At 42.5% G+C, this 21,205-nt stretch overlaps 1 protein-coding gene across 1 annotated transcript in view; it reads left to right on the top strand.

The window, feature by feature from the left end:
* LOC115476511 (extracellular calcium-sensing receptor-like) overlaps positions 1 to 21,205 on the top strand; it is a 115,611-nt gene that overhangs the window by 8,320 nt on the left and 86,086 nt on the right. The window contains exon 2 of the mRNA XM_030212958.1: positions 7,436 to 7,582. Within this exon, the coding sequence (XP_030068818.1) occupies positions 7,436 to 7,582 (147 nt within the window). The remainder of the gene's footprint in view (positions 1 to 7,435; positions 7,583 to 21,205) is intronic.

The raw sequence follows: 21,205 nt of genomic DNA, 5'->3' as shown, positions 1-21,205 counted from the left end.
TGCAAAAATTGTCAAGGCATACCATCAGTTTTTTAAGGAGATTATATATATAATTTTACAAATGAGTATTGTGTTTATAGTTCAATAATTAAGATTTTAAATGTTATGTTATCTGCAACTTTTTGTCAGTTCAAACATTTCAACTTTGTTTTCTTTTTTTATTCTGGCTCCCCACAGTGATGATTTTTCCTTATAGGAGATAATTTTGTCAGTACAAGTAAGAATATTTTCATTCCTTCCCTGCATACTCTTGTTAAGAGCATTCAAGGCTTGGAAAATGTCAGCTAGGAATGCAACTCTATTGCACCAGTTCTCATTAATAAGCACGTCAGCCAGGTCAGATTGTTCTGAGGTTAGAAGCTCTTCCCTCAGTTCATACAACCTTGAAAGCACCTGCCCTTGAAATAGCCATCTCACTTCCACGTGCAGTAGAAGTTGTGTGTGAGCAGCTTCCATGGCATAACACAGTGCTGAAAACAACCTCGATTTTAATGGTCTTCTCTTGATGTAGTTAACCATTTTGATTTCCTCAGCCAGTATTTTTTGGAGTTTAGGTACTATTGAGTTTGAAATGAGGGCCTCTCTGTGCAGGAAACAATGTGTAAAAACAATGTCAGGATTCTTTTGTTTGGCCAGTGCGACGAATCCTTTTAGGCTTTCCGCCATAGAGGGAGTCCATGCAGATGCTGATGCATGATTTACATGACAAATTATGAGAACTGAAATCGATGTTGACAACATCAACAATGTCTTGGCCTCTTGTTTCTGGAAGTGACTTGAAAAATAGCAGTTGTTCAATCTCCCTTACACACAAACCTGCTGAATGCTAGGAGTTGAGCTTGTCCAGTGATATCAGTCGATGGCAAAGGAATCGGCATCTTTAATGTTAGCTATCACTTGTGACTCAATGTCTTCAGACATGTATATACGCCAACTAACAATGTTATCAGAAATAGGGATTTTTAAGATCTCTTGTTCATATGTTTCGCTAAACATATTCACAATTTTGGAGCACACTGGCAAAATTACTGACTCAGCAATTGTATGTGATTTCATCTTTTTGCCATGATTTCAGCAATGGCATAGCTTGCTTCTTAAGCTTTGACAGAAATAGTTGTTATTTTGGTAAATTGTTCAGCCTGACATGTTCGATCAGCTCCAATCCTTTTAAAATAATCAACTGGTTTCTCACATAAATGTGAATGCTTTGTGTGAAGGTGTCTCTTCAGCTTACTTGGAACCATAGCTTGGTTTGCCAGTTTCTCATAGCAAACAACGCACTCAGGATGTGGCATTTCTTCTCCAGATAAAATTAATCCAAAGGACAAGTAGTTTTCATTATACTGGCGCGCAACAGTTTAAGAACTAACACTGACAGTACTAATGTGCATGACCCTCTGAACTAGTACCAGCCACACCAAATTCATTGCCTTCATCTAACTTACGTTTTTTATTTACAAATCTACCATGACTAAGAAGCCTTGGGGAAAAAAAATGTAATTAGGAAATAAATTCAGACCCTCACCAAATACAGGTCATAAATTAGAAATAGAAATAATAAAACAAAAATTGAACTGGTAACCCCATGAAGAACAAGGGTCCTGGCTCCCACCCAACGTCCAGGCAACTCAGAAATACCATTCAGCCATGAGGAACAGAAGCTAGAGCACCAAGAACAATTCAAGCCCCTGAATGTAATAATGTCAGCACCAGAACAGAATTTACTGAAATACTCCAGCTCTCAGCATTTTGCATAAAGAGGAATAGGACGGTTAGGGTGGTGGACTTTGGTCCTGGGGAACTGAGGAACTGAGTTTGATTCCCTGACTACTTCCGCGACAAGGTCCAGAAGATCAACCTTGAATTCACCACTAAACCTTCTCCTCCTCCTCATCCTATCACCAACTCCCTCAACCAATCAACCCTGGCCTCCTTCTCCTCTTTTCCTGATATCACCGAGGAGGAAACCGCCCATCTTCTCTCCTCCTCGAAATCCACCACCTGTTCCTCAGACCCCATCCCCACCAACCTACTTATCACCATCTCTCCTACTATCACCCCCCCCCCCCATCTGTCATATCCTCAACCTCTCTCCACCGCAACTGTCCCTGACACCTTCAAGCATGCTGTTGTCACACCTCTCCTCAAAAAACCCTCACTTGACCCTACCAGTCCCTCCAACTACCGCCCCATCTCCCTCCTACCCTTCCTCTCCAAAATACTTGAACGCGCCGTTCACAGCCGTTGCATTGATTTTCTCGCCTCTCATACCATCCTCGATCCGCTTCAATCTGGCTTTCGCCCACTTCACTCGATAGAAACAGCACTATCCAAAGTCTGTAATGACCTGTTCCTCGCCAAATCCAAAGGTCATTACTCCATCCTCATTCTCCTTGACCTATCTGCCGCTTTTGACACTGTCAATCACAACTTACTTCTTGACACACTGTCCTCTTTTGGGTTCCAGGGCTCTGTCCTCTCCTGGTTCTCCTCTTATCTCTCCCATCGTACCTTCAGAGTACACTCTCATGGTTCTTCCTCCACCCCTATCCCGCTCTCTGTTGGAGTCCCTCAGGGTTCCGTCCTTGGACCCCTTCTTTTCTCTATTTACACCTCTTCCCTGGGCTCCCTAATCTCGTCTCATGGCTTCCAGTATCATCTTTATGCTGACGACACCCAGCTCTGTCTCTCCACACCTGACATCACTGCGGAAACCCAGGCCAAAGTATCGGCCTGCTTATCCGACATTGCTGCCTGGATGTCCAACCGCCACCTGAAACTGAACATGGCCAAGACCGAACTTCTTGTCTTCCCACCCAAACCCACTTCTCCTCTACCTCCACTCTCTATTTTGGTTGATAACACCCTCATCGTCCCCGTCTCATCTGCCCGCAACCTCGGTGTCATCTTCGACTCCTCCCTCTCCTTCTCTGCGCATATCCAGCAGATAGCCAAGACCTGTCGCTTCTTCCTCTATAACATTAGCAAAATCCGCCCTTTCCTCTCTGAGCACACCACCCGTACTCTCATCCACTCTCTCGTTACCTCTCGCCTTGACTACTGCAACCTACTCCTCACTGGTCTCCCACTTAGCCACCTATCCCCCCTTCAATCCGTTCAGAACTCTGCTGCATGTCTTATCTTCCGCCTGAACCAATACACTCATATCTCCCCTCTCCTCAGGTCGCTTCACTGGCTTCTGATCAGATACCGCATTCAATTCAAGCTTCTGCTCCTCACCTACAAATGTACTCGATCTGCAGCCCCTCCTTACCTCTCAACCCTCATCTCCCCTTACATTCCTACCCGTAACCTCCGCTCTCAAGACAAATCCCTCCTTTCAGTACCCTTCTCCACCATCGCCAACTCCAGGCTCCGCCCTTTCTGCCTTGCCTCACCCCACGCGTGGAACAAACTCCCCGTGCACATACGCCAAGCCCCCTCCCTGCCCATCTTCAAATCTCTGCTTAAAGCCCACCTCTTCAATGTCGCCTTCGGCACCTAACCTCTACACCTCTACCCAGGAAATCTAGACTGCCCCAACTTGACATTTGTTCTTTAGATTGTAAGCTCCTTTGAGCAGGGACCGTCCTTCGTTATTATGTACAGCGCTGCGTAACACTAGTAGCGCTCTATAAATGTCAAGTAGTAGTAGTAGTAGGCACAGGCAGCTCCTTGTGACTCTGGGCAAGTCACTTAACCCTCCATTGCCCCAGGTACAAATAAGTACCTGTATACAATATGTAAGCTGCATTGAGCCTGCCATGAGTGGGAAAGCACGGGGTACAAATGTAACAAAAAAAATACTATTATTTCAGTATAGCACAGGCGTTCTCAATAATATTGTTTTACTTTGAATCATATATTTAATTTGTAGTCACTCTAATAATTGACTGCATTTTTCACTACACCAAAATATAGAAATCTTCATGCAAGCAAGGTGGATCATATATAAAAGGAAAGAAAATTCAAAAGAGAAAAGTGGAAGCAAAATTAAGTCATAGTACAACAAAGTGGAGAACATAGTACCAGAATAACCCACCGGAAAGCTCTGAATATCCAACACAAAATCTATACCATGTGTATGCCCCACCAAAACTATATCTGATGCATTCCACCTGCACAACATCAATGCCAAAAAAGAGCCTCGTCCCCGCAAGCTTTGTCCCCATCCATAGAAGCCTCAAATAGTTATGATATTATATTTAAATCTTTTTATTAAAGTATAAAAAGGAACAATATTATGTAGTAACTGTCATTTATAAATCACAAATAGAAAAAAAAAAAGATCAAGGATCAACATCCCCCTGTCTCCCCTCCTCCCCCTTCACAAACATCTGCTCCCCTATACTCCCTCCCTGCCCCACTTACAAAGGTGCCAAAAAGAGCCTGAGCTGTTATAGCTAGACTAGAGAATGACACCTAGGGTCACAAGGAGCTGAAGTCAGAATCAAAGCCCAAAATATTTAAAGAAACCACGATCACAGTTGGGGATAGGGCTGGGGGGGGGGGGGCTGCCTATGACAGAGCCATTTTGAATACAGATTACAGAAGAATAGATCACTCACTGTAAGGAAGCCTTAGTGTCAGGTCTCCAAGATAAAGCCCAATATTTAAACTACACAATCCTTAAGAGCAGGAAGATCACATTTGGAGGAAAGGCTGTTGAGGGGGGGGAGGGTCCTATGACAGATCCATTTTAGAGAGAGTACAGAAAAATAGGATACTATGTAGGACTAGAACAGCCTTATTGTCAGTCTCCAACCACGATCCTCCCAGCTCTGTCCTCCTTCAATTATGCTTCTCTCTGCTCACACACAGTTTGCCTAGCACTTACTGAAAAATATTTGCACTAAATATATCACTAATCACCCACCACTCTCCGCCACACACTACTAAACCCCACAAAATGGCCCATCCTTAAAGGCACAGATGTAGGAAAATGGCTAGCTGGGAACCTTCGTTAAAGGGCAAGGACAATGTTTCTGTCCTTGCCCTTTAATGCAGGTTTAGAGCTCTGGTTTGTTTTTCTTTTTGCCATGTCGGGTCTAAAAAGCACTTGGAGGAAGCGGCACAAAAAGGTTGGTGGAGGACTGGGTAGGTAGGTAGGTGGTAAGAGGTTCGTGAACCCCACAGGAACTACTTCTATGCCTGCGGGATTCCCGTGGACTCAGCTGCTGATCACAGTAAGGAGGTTCGTGCACACTTGGGGAGGGGAGGTCCCCAGTTGAGGGACAAGAAGTACACTGGGGGGAGGGGTGGTCCTGAGAGAAGGGAGGGTGGAACCTCACCTAACAGCATAGGAGCCAACTTTTCAAAATGATTGGGAGTGTAAACCCAATGGAAATTGCCCCTCCGTAGATACAGTTGCTCAATAGTGGGGATGCTCAAGCACCCACAGAGCTGACTTCTATGCCAAACAGCATAGCACTTATGCATAAGTGCAGCTATTAGAGCAACTGGTAGAAATGGAGGTGAAGCAGAGTACTTAAAAACTTTGTCTATTTAGAAAAGAATTTAGCGTGATAGGCAGGCAACAATTCTCTTTAAAAAGTAAGATAGACAACAAGGTAGATAAAATGTGTATTTAAAAAGTACGCTAAACAGCACAGTAAGTATAAAATCTCAGGTCAATATTTAGAGCTGTGGTACCAAACATTTTCAAACACTGACTGCAGCATTATAAAAAATCTTTACATTCCACACCACAGTACAGACAGATGGCAGTGCTGAATATACATAGAATACAGTTACCACTATGTATGAAGAGCAGTTCTATAAAGAGTGCTTATTTTAATGGGAGCATGCCTAAATGGCAGTTCAAAATGTACCATACATTCTTTAAAAGACAGGTGGGTGAACCCTTTACAAAACAGCTGTTCATACAGTAACAAATGTAAGCACACATTTATGGTACGGCATCTAGTGCTCGGCGAACCCACTCACAGGTGCATGCATGTATGTGATATTGCACTGACATTGCAGATGCAGGGACGCTCACAAAATGGCTACCACCATGAGAATCCCCAACTTTGGGGCAGAAGACACCCTCTTCCTAGCCAGATTGTTCCCTGTACCTTTCCAGAATAGTACATGAGGAGAACCTGGGAAAGGCTCCAAAACAAATTCAACAGGCAGTTATAATTTCCTAGAGAGGTAAGTGGCAAAATAGGGGTGGAGCTGAGAGGAGAGCACTACACAGATGTATCTGGCACTGAATCTATGCAAAAAATTGGCACACATGACATTGATTGGCAGATGGGCCAGAGGCATATCAACATACTTAGAGCAGGATAGGATTGGGGCTGGGAAAGGGATATGTCAAGGGTGCGCAAATGTCAGTCCTGGAGGGCCACAGTGCATGCAAATAGATCCCATGCATATTCATTGGGGAAATCCTGAAACCCCAACTGGGTTGCGACCTTTGAAGACCAACATTGAGCCCCCCTGTTATATGTGGATAGGTGAATGCAGCTGGGTCATACGCCCCAAGGGCACATCCCATCTCACCTGTCTAAATACAAGTTCCCACATGCAGTCACTCCATATACAGGTGCAGTCTGACAGCACACATAACCCTACACAGAGAGAGCAAGGAACCAGGAAGCACTGCTCAGATGTCTGCCATCTGCATGGTTAACTAGCCAGCACTATGCCCACACATCCCTCTAAATAAATAATAGGAAACACAGCACTGGTCCAGTGCCATACACGAATGATAGAGGAGGGTGACAAACTGGGAAAAAGGTCAACAACTTAGAGGACAAATGTGATGCATAGCAAAACCCTGATCTGGAGGAAGAGAAGGAGATGTCAGTGCCCTTGAGATGAAGGGGAGGATAGGTGAAAGTGGAGCACATAAGCTCGCAGAGACTACAAATGTGAACATGGCGATGAAGCACACGATCCATGTAGGGGCTGGCCGCAACCCCCCCCCCCCCCCCCCCCCCCCCCATGTTGCACCACAACCCCCTCTTCCCCCACTATCATGTAAGCAGTGTGTAAAAGCAAAACACACTGAGATAGATGGACCAAAAGGTACACATCAGAGGAATGTAGCTGGACAGGCTGCCAAGTCAATTCACCATGGCCAGGCCACCAGAGCCATCCCTGTACCACACATTGGAGCCGACTCTGTGGGTGCTGTGAGTGCTTGAGCACCCACAATATTGAGAAAATTCCTTGTATGTGTCCAGGGAGGGGTTATTTCCATTGGGCTTAGCACCCCCAATAATTTTGAAAAGTTGGCTCCTATGGTACCACATATGCACCAATGAGCTCCCTAGAAGACAGCACTAGGAGGCTGAGCCTGTACTTCTGCTATGATGTGACGCACTCTCTGTCAAGCACCAAAGTTCAGGGTGGGCCCAGCAAGGTTGCAGAAAGGAAACTGTGAGGTGTGAGTCGCTTAACCTCTCTCTCCTTTTCTGGACAGATTGCAGACCTGAAGAAGAGTGCCAGAAACCTGCACCATAGGAGACTGGAGCCATACCCAGATGCTAGTAGAAGCAAGTCAGTACCAAGCATTCACATATGCTACCACAATGATGTCACCACAGCTGACCTAGTCCTAGCACCATCTGTAATAGATACAGTGACTAATGATGCATTCTGCATCTTCTCGTGCTGTAGGAGATTAGGCACATGCATTGGCAAAGGAGATGGCCCAGCAACATAAGACTCTGAACTGAAGGCTAAGTGTCATAGAGGAACATACTGAGAGGATGGAGCAAGCTCTAGGATACTTGCTGGGTATGCTTGTGGACCTGACATTTGCCTTTGAGCACACTGCCATCATGTAAATGCCCTCCTCTCATCCCTCTTAGACCAACTGCCTCTGATACCTGTCCTCCTCTTCTCCTTGGGATGGCTGCCCTCCCTACTGTGACTTGTCCCCTCTCCCAAACAGATTTTATACTTTGGAGATAAATATTTATAAACATTTACAATTACAGTTGTCAAGTGTAGTTATAGCTAGCAAATTCTATTCTATTTCAATTTTATATTCCGCTAAATTCCACGATGGGATTTGAAGTGGATCACAAGAAAAGAGACCTCAACAATAGAAGGAATTACAGTATAGCCAGTAACAGAATAACAAAATCAACAATTGGACACAGTTTACAGTAGATTTATACTGCTTTATTTATATTGTGCAAAGTGCTGGGCACTTTTTCTATTTTTCTTCTCTAGTGTAGTGTTCTCTAGTGCTTGCACAATGTGGCTTCTGGGGGGGGGGGGGGGTTCAAGTTTCATTTCTGTCTACATATTCATCTTTTAAGCTTGTCACTTATTCTGTACTTGGCAAGAGTCAATTTGCGTTCAGTATTTGTGACCAAGACCAGGAATTCTGTATGGAGTTTCTATTTAAGCATCTATAATAATTCAGCTTGTTCAGTTTACCAATAAGCAATTGTTGTTCTAGGTCCCACTGCAATATTTACTGTTGCTTTTTCCTAGGTAGGGTCCTAATTCTGTTACTTCTGTAAGTTAGTGGTGTTGTGGTGAACTAGATTAGTTCTAAAGGTCCTGAGTGATTTTTATAGGTTTTATATTACAGGTACTTCACAATATACTTGGGATTAAAGAGGGTTTATATTTTTATGGAGATTACACCACAGTCAGAACTTATTTTGTAAGGTGAGATCCTGGGGAATAAAGCATTTATATTTGTTATAAAGCAAACTTGAAGAATATGTGCCATTGTAGTAATTATTTTGCAGGATACTTTGATGTGTGTTGAGATGTTGACCAGACACAAGTCTACTATAACGGCAAAGTTTACATTATGGGATAATTTGACTTTATTTAAAAATATCAGTGAACTCCCAAGTTTCTATAAGTGTGTATGTAGTTTATGTTGATGTAGGACAGTTTACTTAGAAATCCGTCATCAAGTGCACTCTAAGGCATTATTTAGGAGTATACCAAGCACTACTCATACCTATATACCTAGTGTCCCCCATGGTAACTCTGCTCCCCCCCTCAAATGTCAGGTCTGGTTCTTATGGTCTTATAATCTAGAAAAAAATTGATGTCCTCAGTGTTGATAGATAGATAGATAGATAGATAGATAGATAGATAGATAGATAGATAGATAGATAGATAGATAGATAGATAGATAGATAGATATGGAAGTTAATTAGTTGTCTTTAAAGCAAGAAGTGTTTATACCTGGGAGACAAACAGAAGAACAAAGAGGTAAATCCCATGTGATTGTAAGAAGAAGTGAGAGATGTGATCTGAAAAGTTAATATGAAAGAGGAAGAGATAGAGGGATCTCTAATTAAACTATAAAACAGATAAGGAGGAAAATCAGCTCAGCTAAAAGTAATACTAGAAAAGGATACTATTAAAAATTCATGAACTTGTACCACATAATCCTTGAAATGTTTTTTGGGTTGTTTTTTTTTAGTATATTGATAAAAACAGATCACAAAGGATTTGGGAGTTCACTGTGGGGGTCATTTTCAGAAGAGAAAAACATCTAAAATATATTATAAAGTGGTATTTGGACGTATTTCTTCTCAAAACATTAATTACTATTTTTGAAACCTGTTGTTCAGACGTTTATCTATTCAGGTCATCTGCAGTGCATCCAAATCACAAGGAGACGTGTTGGGGGCGAGATTAAGGAGTTCCTAACACTTGGACATTTTTGTGTCATAATGAAACAAAACAAAAACATTCAGGGCTACAATTTCAACGTTTTGGTCTATACCTGTTTTTCAGCATGACTAAGTCAGAAAAAGTGCCCTAAATGACCAGATGATCACTGGAGAGATTAAGGTACATAAGTACATAAGTAATGCCACACTGGGAAAAGACCAAGGGTCCATCGAGCCCAGCATCCTGTCCATGACAGCGGCCAATCCAGGACAAGGGCACCTGGCAAGCTTCCCAAATGTACAAACATTCTATACATGTTATTCCTGGAATTGTGGATTTTTCCCAAGTCCATTTAGTAGTGGTTTATGGACTTGTCCTTTAGGAAACCGTCTAACCCCTTCTTAAACTCTGCCAAGCTAACCGCTTCACCATGTTCTCCGGCAACCAATTCCAGAGTTTAATTACGCGTTGACTGAAGAAAAAGTTTCTCTGATTTGTTTTAAACTTACTACACTGTAGTTTCATCACATGCCCCCTAGTGCTAGTATTTTTGGAAAGCGTGAACAGACACTTCACATCCACCTGTTCCACTCCACTCATTATTTTATATACCTCTATCATGTCTCCCCTCAGCCGTCTCTTCTCCAAGCTGAAAAGCCCTAGCCTCCTTAGTCTTTCTTCATAGGGAAGTTGTCCCATCCCCGCTATCATTTTAGTCGCCCTTCGCTGCACCTTTTCCAATTCTACTATATGTTTCTTGAGATGCGGCGACCAGAATTGAACACAATACTCAAGGTGCGGTCGCACCATGGAGCGATACAACAGCATTATAACATCCTCACACCTGTTTTCCATACCTTTCCTAATACCCAACATTCTATTTGCTTTCCTAGCCGCAGGTATGACCTTCCTTACTCCCCCAGTGGCCACTGACCCCCTCCCACCCACCCCAAAGATGTAAAAGAAACAGTACATACCAGCCTCTATGACAGCCTCAGATGTCCTACTGGAGCAGCAAGCAGGTCCCTGGAGATGCCTAGTGGTCAGTGCAGTGCACTATAGAGAAGGGAACCCAGGCCCATATCCCACTCTAACTAGTACACTTTTGGTGGAAAGTGTAAGCCTCCCAAAACTCACCAAAAACATACTGTACCCACATATAGGTGACCCCTGCAGCCATAAGGACTATTGTAGTGGTGTACAGTTGGGTATAGTAGGTTTTTGGAGGGCTCACCATAACAGTGTAATAGTGAGATGTGTACCTGGGACCTTTTATGTGATGTCCACTGCAGCACCCCCTAGGGTGCCCCACTGCTGTGCTGTGATGACTGTGTGGCCAGTCTACTAAGAATACTGACTCCTCCTACATCCCAGTGGTTTGATTTTATGCATTTTTCACTTGTATGTGGGGGGGGGGGGGGGGTTGGAACCGGACCAAAAAGATATATACATAAAGCACAAAAACATCCACCATGTGTCCATTTTTGGGGAAAAAAAGATAGATGTTTTGATGTTTTGAAAATGCTATATTTGCCACTTGAATTCTGGACATTTTGAGTAAAATGTCCAAAGTCAGACTTAGACATAATATCAAAATACCCCTCTTTGTGAATGATATGGGGAACACAGTTATCAAGGACAAGAGCAAAGTATAAAACTTACATGGTTATTTTGCTTCAGTATTTATGGTGGCAATTCCATTTGAGGGAGGCAATCCAGCAAGGTTTTCTAGGCTTGAATATTAGGCACAAAGAAGTCTGCATAACCTAGGACTAGGGGACATGCTTATGCATTTGTATTTGAAGGTTTCAAAAAGAACTTGACAAAGAAAGGAGTGAACCATACAAAAACTATTAAGACACAAGAGTCAGATAAAAATCTTTCAAAAGTTTACCAATATCTATATCAGGAATCAGATACAGAGGAGAGGAATGGGTGAAGGGCATGTGGAATGGCCATATTTAAAAATAAATTTAAAAAACAGGTGTGACACTTGTAGTAGATCTGCACATAATGAGTTTTATTGGATGTGGGCACACAGATTTGCATATCAGTCTATAATTGAGATAAAGGGTGGAGATCTTGTTTGTAATTTTTGCTGTAGATTGCTATCTGGGATCATGGTTTCAAGATCTATTTTCTGCCAGACCAGAGAATAAAACATATGCTGGTTTTGTTGGCTAAGCCTTAAGGAAGAATCACAGAATCCCTTTCTATGCAGAACTGGGAGATTGGAGTCTTGGGAAAGAAAAATGAAAGGCAAAATTTAATATGACTGCAAACATTCACCATATCTGCACACAGGCACTCTCCGTTCTGTCCAAAAGTTGAAAGGAGGTACCAAAGTGTTATTTCTTGCTGAAAGAGCTTAAACAAAAGCTTAATTAAACATGATTTTCCATAAAGAATAGTCATGCGCCCAAACTTACCATGACTCCAGTTCCTGATTGCAGGGTTTTAAGGGTAAAACTCGTGTCTGTTACCCCAGAGGCAGGCAAATTAAACGTTCTATGTAACACCTAACAGTTAATAAAGTACGTTACACAGCTCAAATCCACTTCCTACAAGATAAAAGCTGAAGTCTAAACATGGTGATGGATGAAACAAAGGGTTGATGATCTCATTAGGTGGAAATATTTATACCTGCCGGAGATCACACAGGGCCTAATCTCTGGAGCACCTCAAACCAGAGCTTTAATTTGGGGACTGGCAATCAATACAGTGAATGCTAATTTGTTCAGATTAAAATAAGGATCACAAAGGGTATATCAACTTTCTTTTGCTAATTGATCAAACAGTATTACTCCAAACACCTAATACTAAATTACATGGTAGTGGCCAGCCTAAGGAAGAGTAATGGCCAATTCATCACTGCAGCCTACATAAACTGGACAGTTTTTTTCACAAATATTTGAGACTCAGCTAGCTGGGTGCGGCCAGTTTTGCGTAGGCTGCAGACTCTTCAGCCCATAAGAGGTTTACCAGTAATGTCATGGACAAGTATGAATTCTAAGGTACAATGGTGGAATGGGTAGTCTGCGGGTGGCTACTTTGAATGTGGATGGTATTCACTCTCCCATAAACAGGAAACCTTTTTTACAGTATTGCAAGCGTCTTAAAGTGGATGTCCTCCTGGCTCAGGAAACCCATCTTTCCCCTTTGGAGCACACTAAGCTAAAACAAGAGTGGGTGGGAGAGATTGCTTTTGCTTCTTTCAACAACAGGCAGCGGGGTGTAGCGGTTTTTATTCACAAAGCTTTGGATTTCACTAGGCATAAGTTAATGCAAGACCCAGAAGGGAGATTTGTAATATGGGTGGGGGTGTTGCAGGGTCAGTGGGTTGCCCTGTGTTCGGTATACGCCCCAAATGTGTATTCTCAGAAATTCTTCTCACTTTTGACAGCTCTAGTACCTCTGTGAGAATACCAACTAGTGGTAGGTGGAGATTTCAATATCACAGCAGATCCCACTGTTGATTGTAACCCGTCAAAGAAGAGACCCAAAGGGACAGGAGACAGGGGGATAGGCTTACTGCAGTCTGAACTAGGCCTGATCTATATTTGGCGGGTGCTCCACCCTGATATGAGAATATACATTCTACTCACATGTCCACAAAGTGCACGCTAGGCTCGATTACATTTTAATAGCCCCTCCCTTTTTTGACAGCCCGTTCTGCTGACATTGAGGCAGGGGCGTGGTTGGACCATACTATGGTATGGGTAAACTTAGGACTAATGGGAAGGAAGACCTCGGCAGGGTGGCGTATGAGTCCGACATTGTATCTGGACCCCGAGTTCAAGACCTTTCTCGTGGAGGAGTGGCAACATTATCTGCAGGACAATAAGCCTAGTGACATGTCCCCAATCAACTTCTGGGAAGCTGGAAAGGCGGTCATGAGAGGGAAAATCATAGAATACACTGCTTGAATGCACACAAAAAAAAAGATGAGGAACTATTATCCCTGCTTAATCAACTCCAAGCCTCTAGGGGGAATGCAGCCAGCAGGGGTCTGGGCAACAGAGACACCTATAATAATCTGAAAGGCCGCATAAATGAGATTTTAAACCAACGCACCCCGAGGGATATCCAACTATATAATTTGTATAGGTGGGGAAATAAAGCGGGCAGATTATTGGCAACGTTAGTCCGCAACCGGCCGGCAAGATAGGTGATCTCCCGTATTAAGTCAGTGTTGGGACAGCAATCCACACAAGAGAAAGAGATTCAAGAAGCATTCATAGACTTTTATAGATCTTTATATGACTCGGGTAATTGCGACGTTGCCCAGCGGGAGGCCTTTTTTAGGGGACTCCACCTCCTGTCTTTGACACAGGAACAATTGGATTCCCTAAATGCTCCTTTTAGGGGGGAAGAAATTCAAACTGCTATTAAAAAACTTAAATTGTCCAAGGCGCCGGGACCAGATGGGTTAGGCCCTGAATTCTACAAGGTGCCAGGAGCTCAGGTCATTGGCTCGTTTTGTGACCTGGGTCACACATTATGAACTCCTGGCCAACCTATAGGTTCTTTGACTCATGCCTCCATAATAGTATTGCCCAAGCCAGGACGGGATCCTGAGAATTTGGGTTCCTACCACCCTATTTCACTGTTAAATCAAGATATCAAGCTCTTTGCAGGAGTTATGACTGCTAGGCTAGGGAAAGGTCTCCCAAACTTAATACAAGATGACCAGACCAGTTTTGTGCCAGGAAGATATGCCTCTACGAACATTCTCTGAGCTCTAAACATACTTCATACCAAGGGGGGGCAAACTGGGAGATGACATAATTGTGAGCTTAGATGCGGAAAAAGCTTTTGATAAAATCCTATTGGATCACTTGTTTTGAATATTGCCACAGTTTGGCATTTTTGGGGAGTTTCTAACAGGGGTGAGAGCCTTGTACAGTAAGCCCACGGCTCAACCACCTAAACTGTGTCCTATTCTACAGACCACCATGTAACTTGAACGAAAGCCAGGCAGACTTCATGGACTTCGTTTTAAATATATGTGTATCTAACTCCAATACACTAGTATTAGGAGACATTAACCTTCACCTTGAAGACCCAAACTCTACCAACACACGAGATTGCAAGGACATCCTTCATCTATGTGACCTTACATGGCCACACATGCAAACAACCCATGTGAAGGGTCACACAATCGACCTCATCGCATACAAACCGTCCACTGATCAGAACCAAACCATAACACAAACTAGATGGACAGAAACACCATGGACTGACCATTACAAACTAAACCTATCCCTAAAATGGCGAAAAAGGGGTTCTCTCCACACAAGAGAACACATAACTTATACCACGAGAGGCCAAATAGACCCAGATACTTTCTGGCAACAGATATACAACAACGACTGGACAGCACAAACGGAATCCATATATTACCTCTCAGAATGGGACAAAAGATGCAGACACATACTAGACGAAATAGCACCCTTACAAATAAGAACTTGGCGTAGACACAACTCGACACCGTGGTTCAATGAAGAACTGAAAAAACTAAAAACACAATCTAGAAAACTGGAACGCGCATGGGAAAAAAAAGATGAACACACACTCAATGCATGGAAACAACTACAAAGGAAATACAAATGCACAGTAAGACAGACCAAAAGGTCGTACTACAAAACTAAAATTAGGCTGGACTACAAAAACACGAAGAAACTATACCATCTCGTGAACAAACTACTAGACACAACACCGGTCACCACAACCAACACTGACATCCCATCTGTAGAAAACCTTGCTAAATATTTAAATGAAAAAATCGTAAACCTGCGCAAAACCCTACCTCAGAACAACATGGACATAGAAAACTTCATTAATGGTCTAGACCCAACCCCTGGTGAATACCCTGCTGACCGAATATGGTCAAATTTTGCTCTACTCAGCGCCGACACAGTTACCCAGGTGATTAAACAATACTCAAACAGCCTTTGTCAACTGGACACCTGCCCCAGCCACCTAATACAATCTGCCCCCCACCGCTTCATAATAGATCTCACATCCCACTTAAATTTCATGCTTCAACAGGGTATCTACCCTCAAGAAAAAGGCAACATCCTGCTCACCCCAAAACCAAAAGACACCAAGAAAAAAACAAACGACATTACCAACTACCGCCCAGTAGCATCTATCCCATTAGTAGTCAAACTAATGGAAGGACTGGTGAACAAACAACTCAATGACTACATAAACAAATTCACTATACTACATGAGTCACAATCAGGATTTCGACCCCTACACAGCAACAAAACAGTACTAATTACTCTCCTAACCAAATTCAAGCAGGAAATAGCAATAGGCAAGAGCATTCTCCTCCTCCAATATGACATGTCAAGTGCATTCGACATGGTTAACAATAACATATTGCTAAGACTCCTAGACTACTTCGGAATCAGTGGTGGCACTCTCAATTGGATTAAGGGTTTTCTAACCACAACAATATATCAAGTGAAATCAAAAACAAACATATCGTCACCCTGGAAACCAGGCTGCGGAGTACCGCAAGGATCACCACCACTATCACCGATCCTTTTCAACCTTATAATAACTCCACTAGGGAGGTGGGAGTTAGGGGTAAATTAGGGACAGGGAGTAACATGGAGACGGACTGTTGTAATAGGTACCTATGTAAGTCATGTATTATTGTTCAACTAATAATAAAAAGAATTAAACATAATAACTCCACTAGCCAAGACCCTATCCACCCAAGGCCTTAACCCATTTATCTACGCTGATGACGTTACACTATACATCCCATACAAACATTATCTGGCGGAAATCACCAACGAAATCAAGCTAAGCTTAAACATCATGAACACATGGGCAAATGCATTCCAACTAAAACTCAATATAGAAAAAGCACAGTCTCATCATATCATCCCAATACAATACATACAAACCCACAAACATTAACACCCCAGGATACACCCTCCCTGTCTCAGACAGCCTGAAAATTCTCAGAGTAACAATCGACCGTAACCTATCACTAGAGACCCAAGCAAAATCCACCATAAAGAAAATGTTTCTCACAGTGTGGAAACTCAAACGCATAAAACCATTCTTCCCAAGGGAAATATTTTGTAACCTGGTACAGTCCATGGTACTAAGACATGCAGATTACTGTAATGGAATCTATGCGGGATGCAAGGATCAAATCATAAAGAAACTTCAGACTGCCCAAAACACTGCAGCCAGGCTTATATTTGGAAAAACACATTTTGACAGCACCAAACCACTCTGAGAAAAATTGCACTGGCTACCAATCAAAGAATGTATCACTTTCAAAATCTGCCCGACTGTTCATAAAATTATTTACGGCGAGGCACCAGGATACATGACAGACCTCATCAACCTGCCAACCAGAAACACCACAAAATCTGCAGATCATACCTAAACCTCCACTACCCAAGCAGCAAAGGACTCAAATACAAATCCACCTATGCAACCAGCTTTTCCTACCTGAGAGCACAATTATGGAACGCATTGCCAAAAGCAGTAAAAACTACGCTCGACCACCTAAATTTTCGGAAAACACTAAAGACAGACCTGTTCAGAAGAGCATACCCCACCGACCCAACATAAAAATACCTGGACACTTGCGACACAATGTAACCAAAGACCGTAACGAATATTACCATATAAAATCAATCTGTTTGCAGATGACATGCTAATATTTTTGAGCCAGGCGACGTGGGGGGGGGGGGGGGGGGGGGATCCCGGTCCTCATTGCTCTCATTCAGAAGTTCGGGGCTTTTTTGGAGCTCAAGATTAATTTTGAAAAATCAGAAGCAATGGCGATCTCTATTAATTGTGCATGTAAGCGACTACCTGATTTCCCTTTAGCCTGGACTTCAGGTCCTATCTAGGCGTATTTCTGCACTTGGATCAATATGTCATTTATAGGAAGAACGTCTGGCAAAAACTAGAGGCCATTCGGGGTCTGTGCCAGTGGCTGTGTCTCTCGGCGGCCCTGTGCGCCTGCACCAGCGCAGGCCACTTTTAGTAAAAAGGCCCCTCAAGCTCCACAGGGTTAGGTGTGGTGGGTGAGCAGTAGGTATGGTGGGAATTCTAGTCTATTTTATTTTGTGACTTATTTTCTGCTTTTATCTCAACAATTCAAAGCAGATCACAAAATGGCAACACAATCCTAATCAGAAAGAATTACCTCAGATATAACAACAAATTCAGTACATATTTCATAAAGAATAATTGAATCATTAATATAATATTCTTTATAAGACAAAAATAAGTAAGTTTTAAGAACTTTCCTAAATAAAAGACAAGGCATAATCAATTGAATCTCAACAGGCAAGGTGTTCCACATTCTTGCACAGTGAAATGAAAAAGAACGCTCCAGTAGTATTTTCTAATTTACTCTTCTGAGGGAAGATCGAGCAATAATGTATTTGAGCTTCTGAAATCAATTCTAATTTTTGGAAATAATAATAAGCCACCTCTCATACATGAATTTAATCTGTGGAAACATTTATAAATCAAACAGACTATTTTAAAATAAACAGAAAATTCTATTCTCAGCCAATGCAATTCTTTAAGAAGAGGACTAACCTTGCTATATTTATTCATTTTAAAAATCAACTTAGCTGAGGTATTTTGTAAGAGTTTAAGGGCCCTGTTTACTAAGGTGTGCTAGCGTTTTTAGCGACCGCTAAAAATTAGCATGCACTAACACTAGAGACACCCTTAACTAGACATCTTTTTTTTCTTCAGTGATTTAGCAATGCGATAACAAGGAATCTTTACCTTTAAAACATGCAACAGGCATAAGTTTCTTCTAAGGCAATACAAAAGGTGAGATAACAGCTAATTAAGTGGGAGGTGAGGGGAAAATACTTCACTCTTTACTCCATCCCTGGAGATTGCTCTTTCCCTGCTGTAAACTCCTCTGCTATAACCTTTGTATTTGGTACCCCTTTGAAGACAGACTTATGGATGACCCAGAGAAACCTCACCTTCCCCCTTCAGAGCAAATCTGACTACCTCCATCTCTCAAAGGGTCAACCTCTCTTTTCATTCTATTTTCCCAGGCCTCAGGAAGGTATCAGGTATCTCCCTTCTTGAGGAAGAATTTAATGTGAGTTTTTCAAATCTGCCTGCTTCTGGTTTGTACCTGTTTGCTGGGAGTTCTTGAAGTCTCCTCTGGAGTCTTCTCTGACTTTCCATTTGGCTACTAAAAAGGAGTTAGAAATAACACTGGTAATATGCCACTGGGTTTTCCATACCTGACAGATTCCTAAACACCTGCAACAGGTAACTTATATAACTCTGAAATTTTCTGTGGACTTGGACTTTCAGGGAAGACAGCACAGTGATCCATTCTGTATACCCTTGTACAATGGGAGGCACAAGTGAATTACACATTTCTCACAAATGGCGGGCATTCTCACTCCTGCTTCGGGAATTGGAGTTCATGATTGAATTTAGAACTCAAGGCCAAATTGAAAAGGGGAATCCACTGGGTAGGCAGCAGCTGTTTATACGATTTTAAATAGACAGCTGCCCATGTTACTGGATCAAGAAATCAAGTTCAAGATCTAACACACTGAGTAAGGAGTCTGATATGCCACTGATTGTTGCAATCTATTGCACTTGCTAATTAGGGACTGCACCTAGATCTGACTATGACCCAAGCACACTGTGTGTAAAGCAGCTTGCAGTCTCTGGAACTTTGAGAAAGCCTCCCCTCAAAGTATCCTGGTCCAGCTGAATCTCCACCCAAAGTTTCGTCTGGGCTAGCATCTCTAGATCTGACCCAGTTTCTAATGTAAGGCTCCACAAATGCTCCAAGGTTTCAAAGAACACTTGAACTACCTGATCAGTTTCTCTCTTTATGGAACAGTGTAGATCCTGTTCCTTAGCATACTCAATCTGCACTTGGGCCAATAAAGCCTGGGTTTTCCCTAACTCTTGCTGTTTCCTGTCTAGCCATAACACACACTATTCCTTCCTAAGCTGTAGCTCTGTGAGGCTAACCATAACCCATGTATAGTGATCTGCATTCAAAATGCTATCTACCATGGCTCTGTAGCCCACTCAGCTGCCAAAGGTTGTTCAAAACAACAGCTTTTAAAAGAAAGCTTATTAATGCTTCACCTAGTGCAAACTCTGAAAGCAATTAAACAACTCTGCCAGAGCAGAGAAGAAAAACAGATGGCATGCATGCCACTGAAAGCAAACCTTCAGAGTACAGATGTTATGCAAGGAACAGCTATATCAGTAAATTCCTCTGCCAAAGCACAGAAGGCACATGACTGAAATATCATAGCCAAGCAACACAGAATAGACAAACAAACAGCCCATGACATGGCCAGATCAGCACGGCTGTTTCAAAAGTGTTATAATGGCAGAAAACCAAGATAAAGCTCCAAAGAATGATACTTAAACACTCAGCTAAACCGTGCCATAACAAATCATTAAAGAGGGGAAAAATATACAAGAAGCACCATCCTTGAGTGGAGGAGTGGAGTGGAGGAAGAGTGGAGTGGAGGAGTGGCCTAGTGGTTAGAGCACTGGTCTTGCAATCCAGAGGTGGCTGGTTCAAATCCCACTGCTGCTCCTTGTGATCTTGGGCAAGTCACTTAACCCTCCATTGCCTCAGGTACAAACTTAGATTGTGAGCCCTCAAGGGACAGAGAAATATCCAATGTACCTGAATGTAACTCACTTTGAGCTACTAATGAAAAAGGTGTGAGCAAATAAATAAATAATATCTTGGTGGAACCTCCAAGTTGTGGGGACTAAACACTATTTCCAGGTCTTAGTACAGGACTGGCAATGAGTGAGAACCACAAATAAGATAATAAAGATATATTTAGCACTCTAGAATGAGATCACACACACTTCCTACTCACACAATCCAACTTCAGAACAGTCCAAAGTATAAACACTAAGAGGAAAGGACACAAGTCTCCTTGTGACTCTTAACCCTCCATTGCCCCATGTAAGCTGCATTGAGCCTGCCATGAGTGGGAAAGCGCGGGGTACAAATGTAACAAAAATAAAATAAAAATATTAGAAAAATAGAAAAGCTGTTTTATTAGATAATGGCAACAATTGTAATCAGAGACAATGTATTATGCAGAATCACCCAAAATGATGGTAAATTACTGAGCTTAAGTACCTGTCAGGGGAGTAAAGATAATGCACACTATTCCCTAATCCTGAACTAGATAGGATACCTGACACCTCAAGCACCACCAGGTAATGAGAGCAGTTCAATCTGACAGATGATAACTCAAACAATGGATCCATAGAAGAAGTCAGGAACTGGAACCAGAGGCTCAAGATCAGGCAGGTCAGCCCTAGGAACTCAGGATGGCCAGCAGGTAAGCTCTTCCCAGCTGGGCAAGAGCATGCAGGTAGGGGGCCACATGTCTTTAATGAGCCTTCATCATGTGGACAGCTTGGAGCCAGCTGATAGCAGCTCTCATATGAACTGCACAAGATAACAGCCAGCTAGCTGATAACAGTTTCAAGAAAGGGAGTCTTATACTCTTTCCTCTAGCTTGGTGCTGAGTTGATTAGAATAACAAAGTCTGAGGTTTTCAACATGTTG

The sequence above is a fragment of the Microcaecilia unicolor genome, chromosome 1 (assembly GCF_901765095.1).
Source record: "Microcaecilia unicolor chromosome 1, aMicUni1.1, whole genome shotgun sequence".
Lineage (NCBI taxonomy): Eukaryota > Metazoa > Chordata > Amphibia > Gymnophiona > Siphonopidae > Microcaecilia > Microcaecilia unicolor.
The sequence above is the reverse complement of the archived record's forward strand: the minus strand, read 5'-3'. Positions and strand labels throughout refer to the sequence as shown.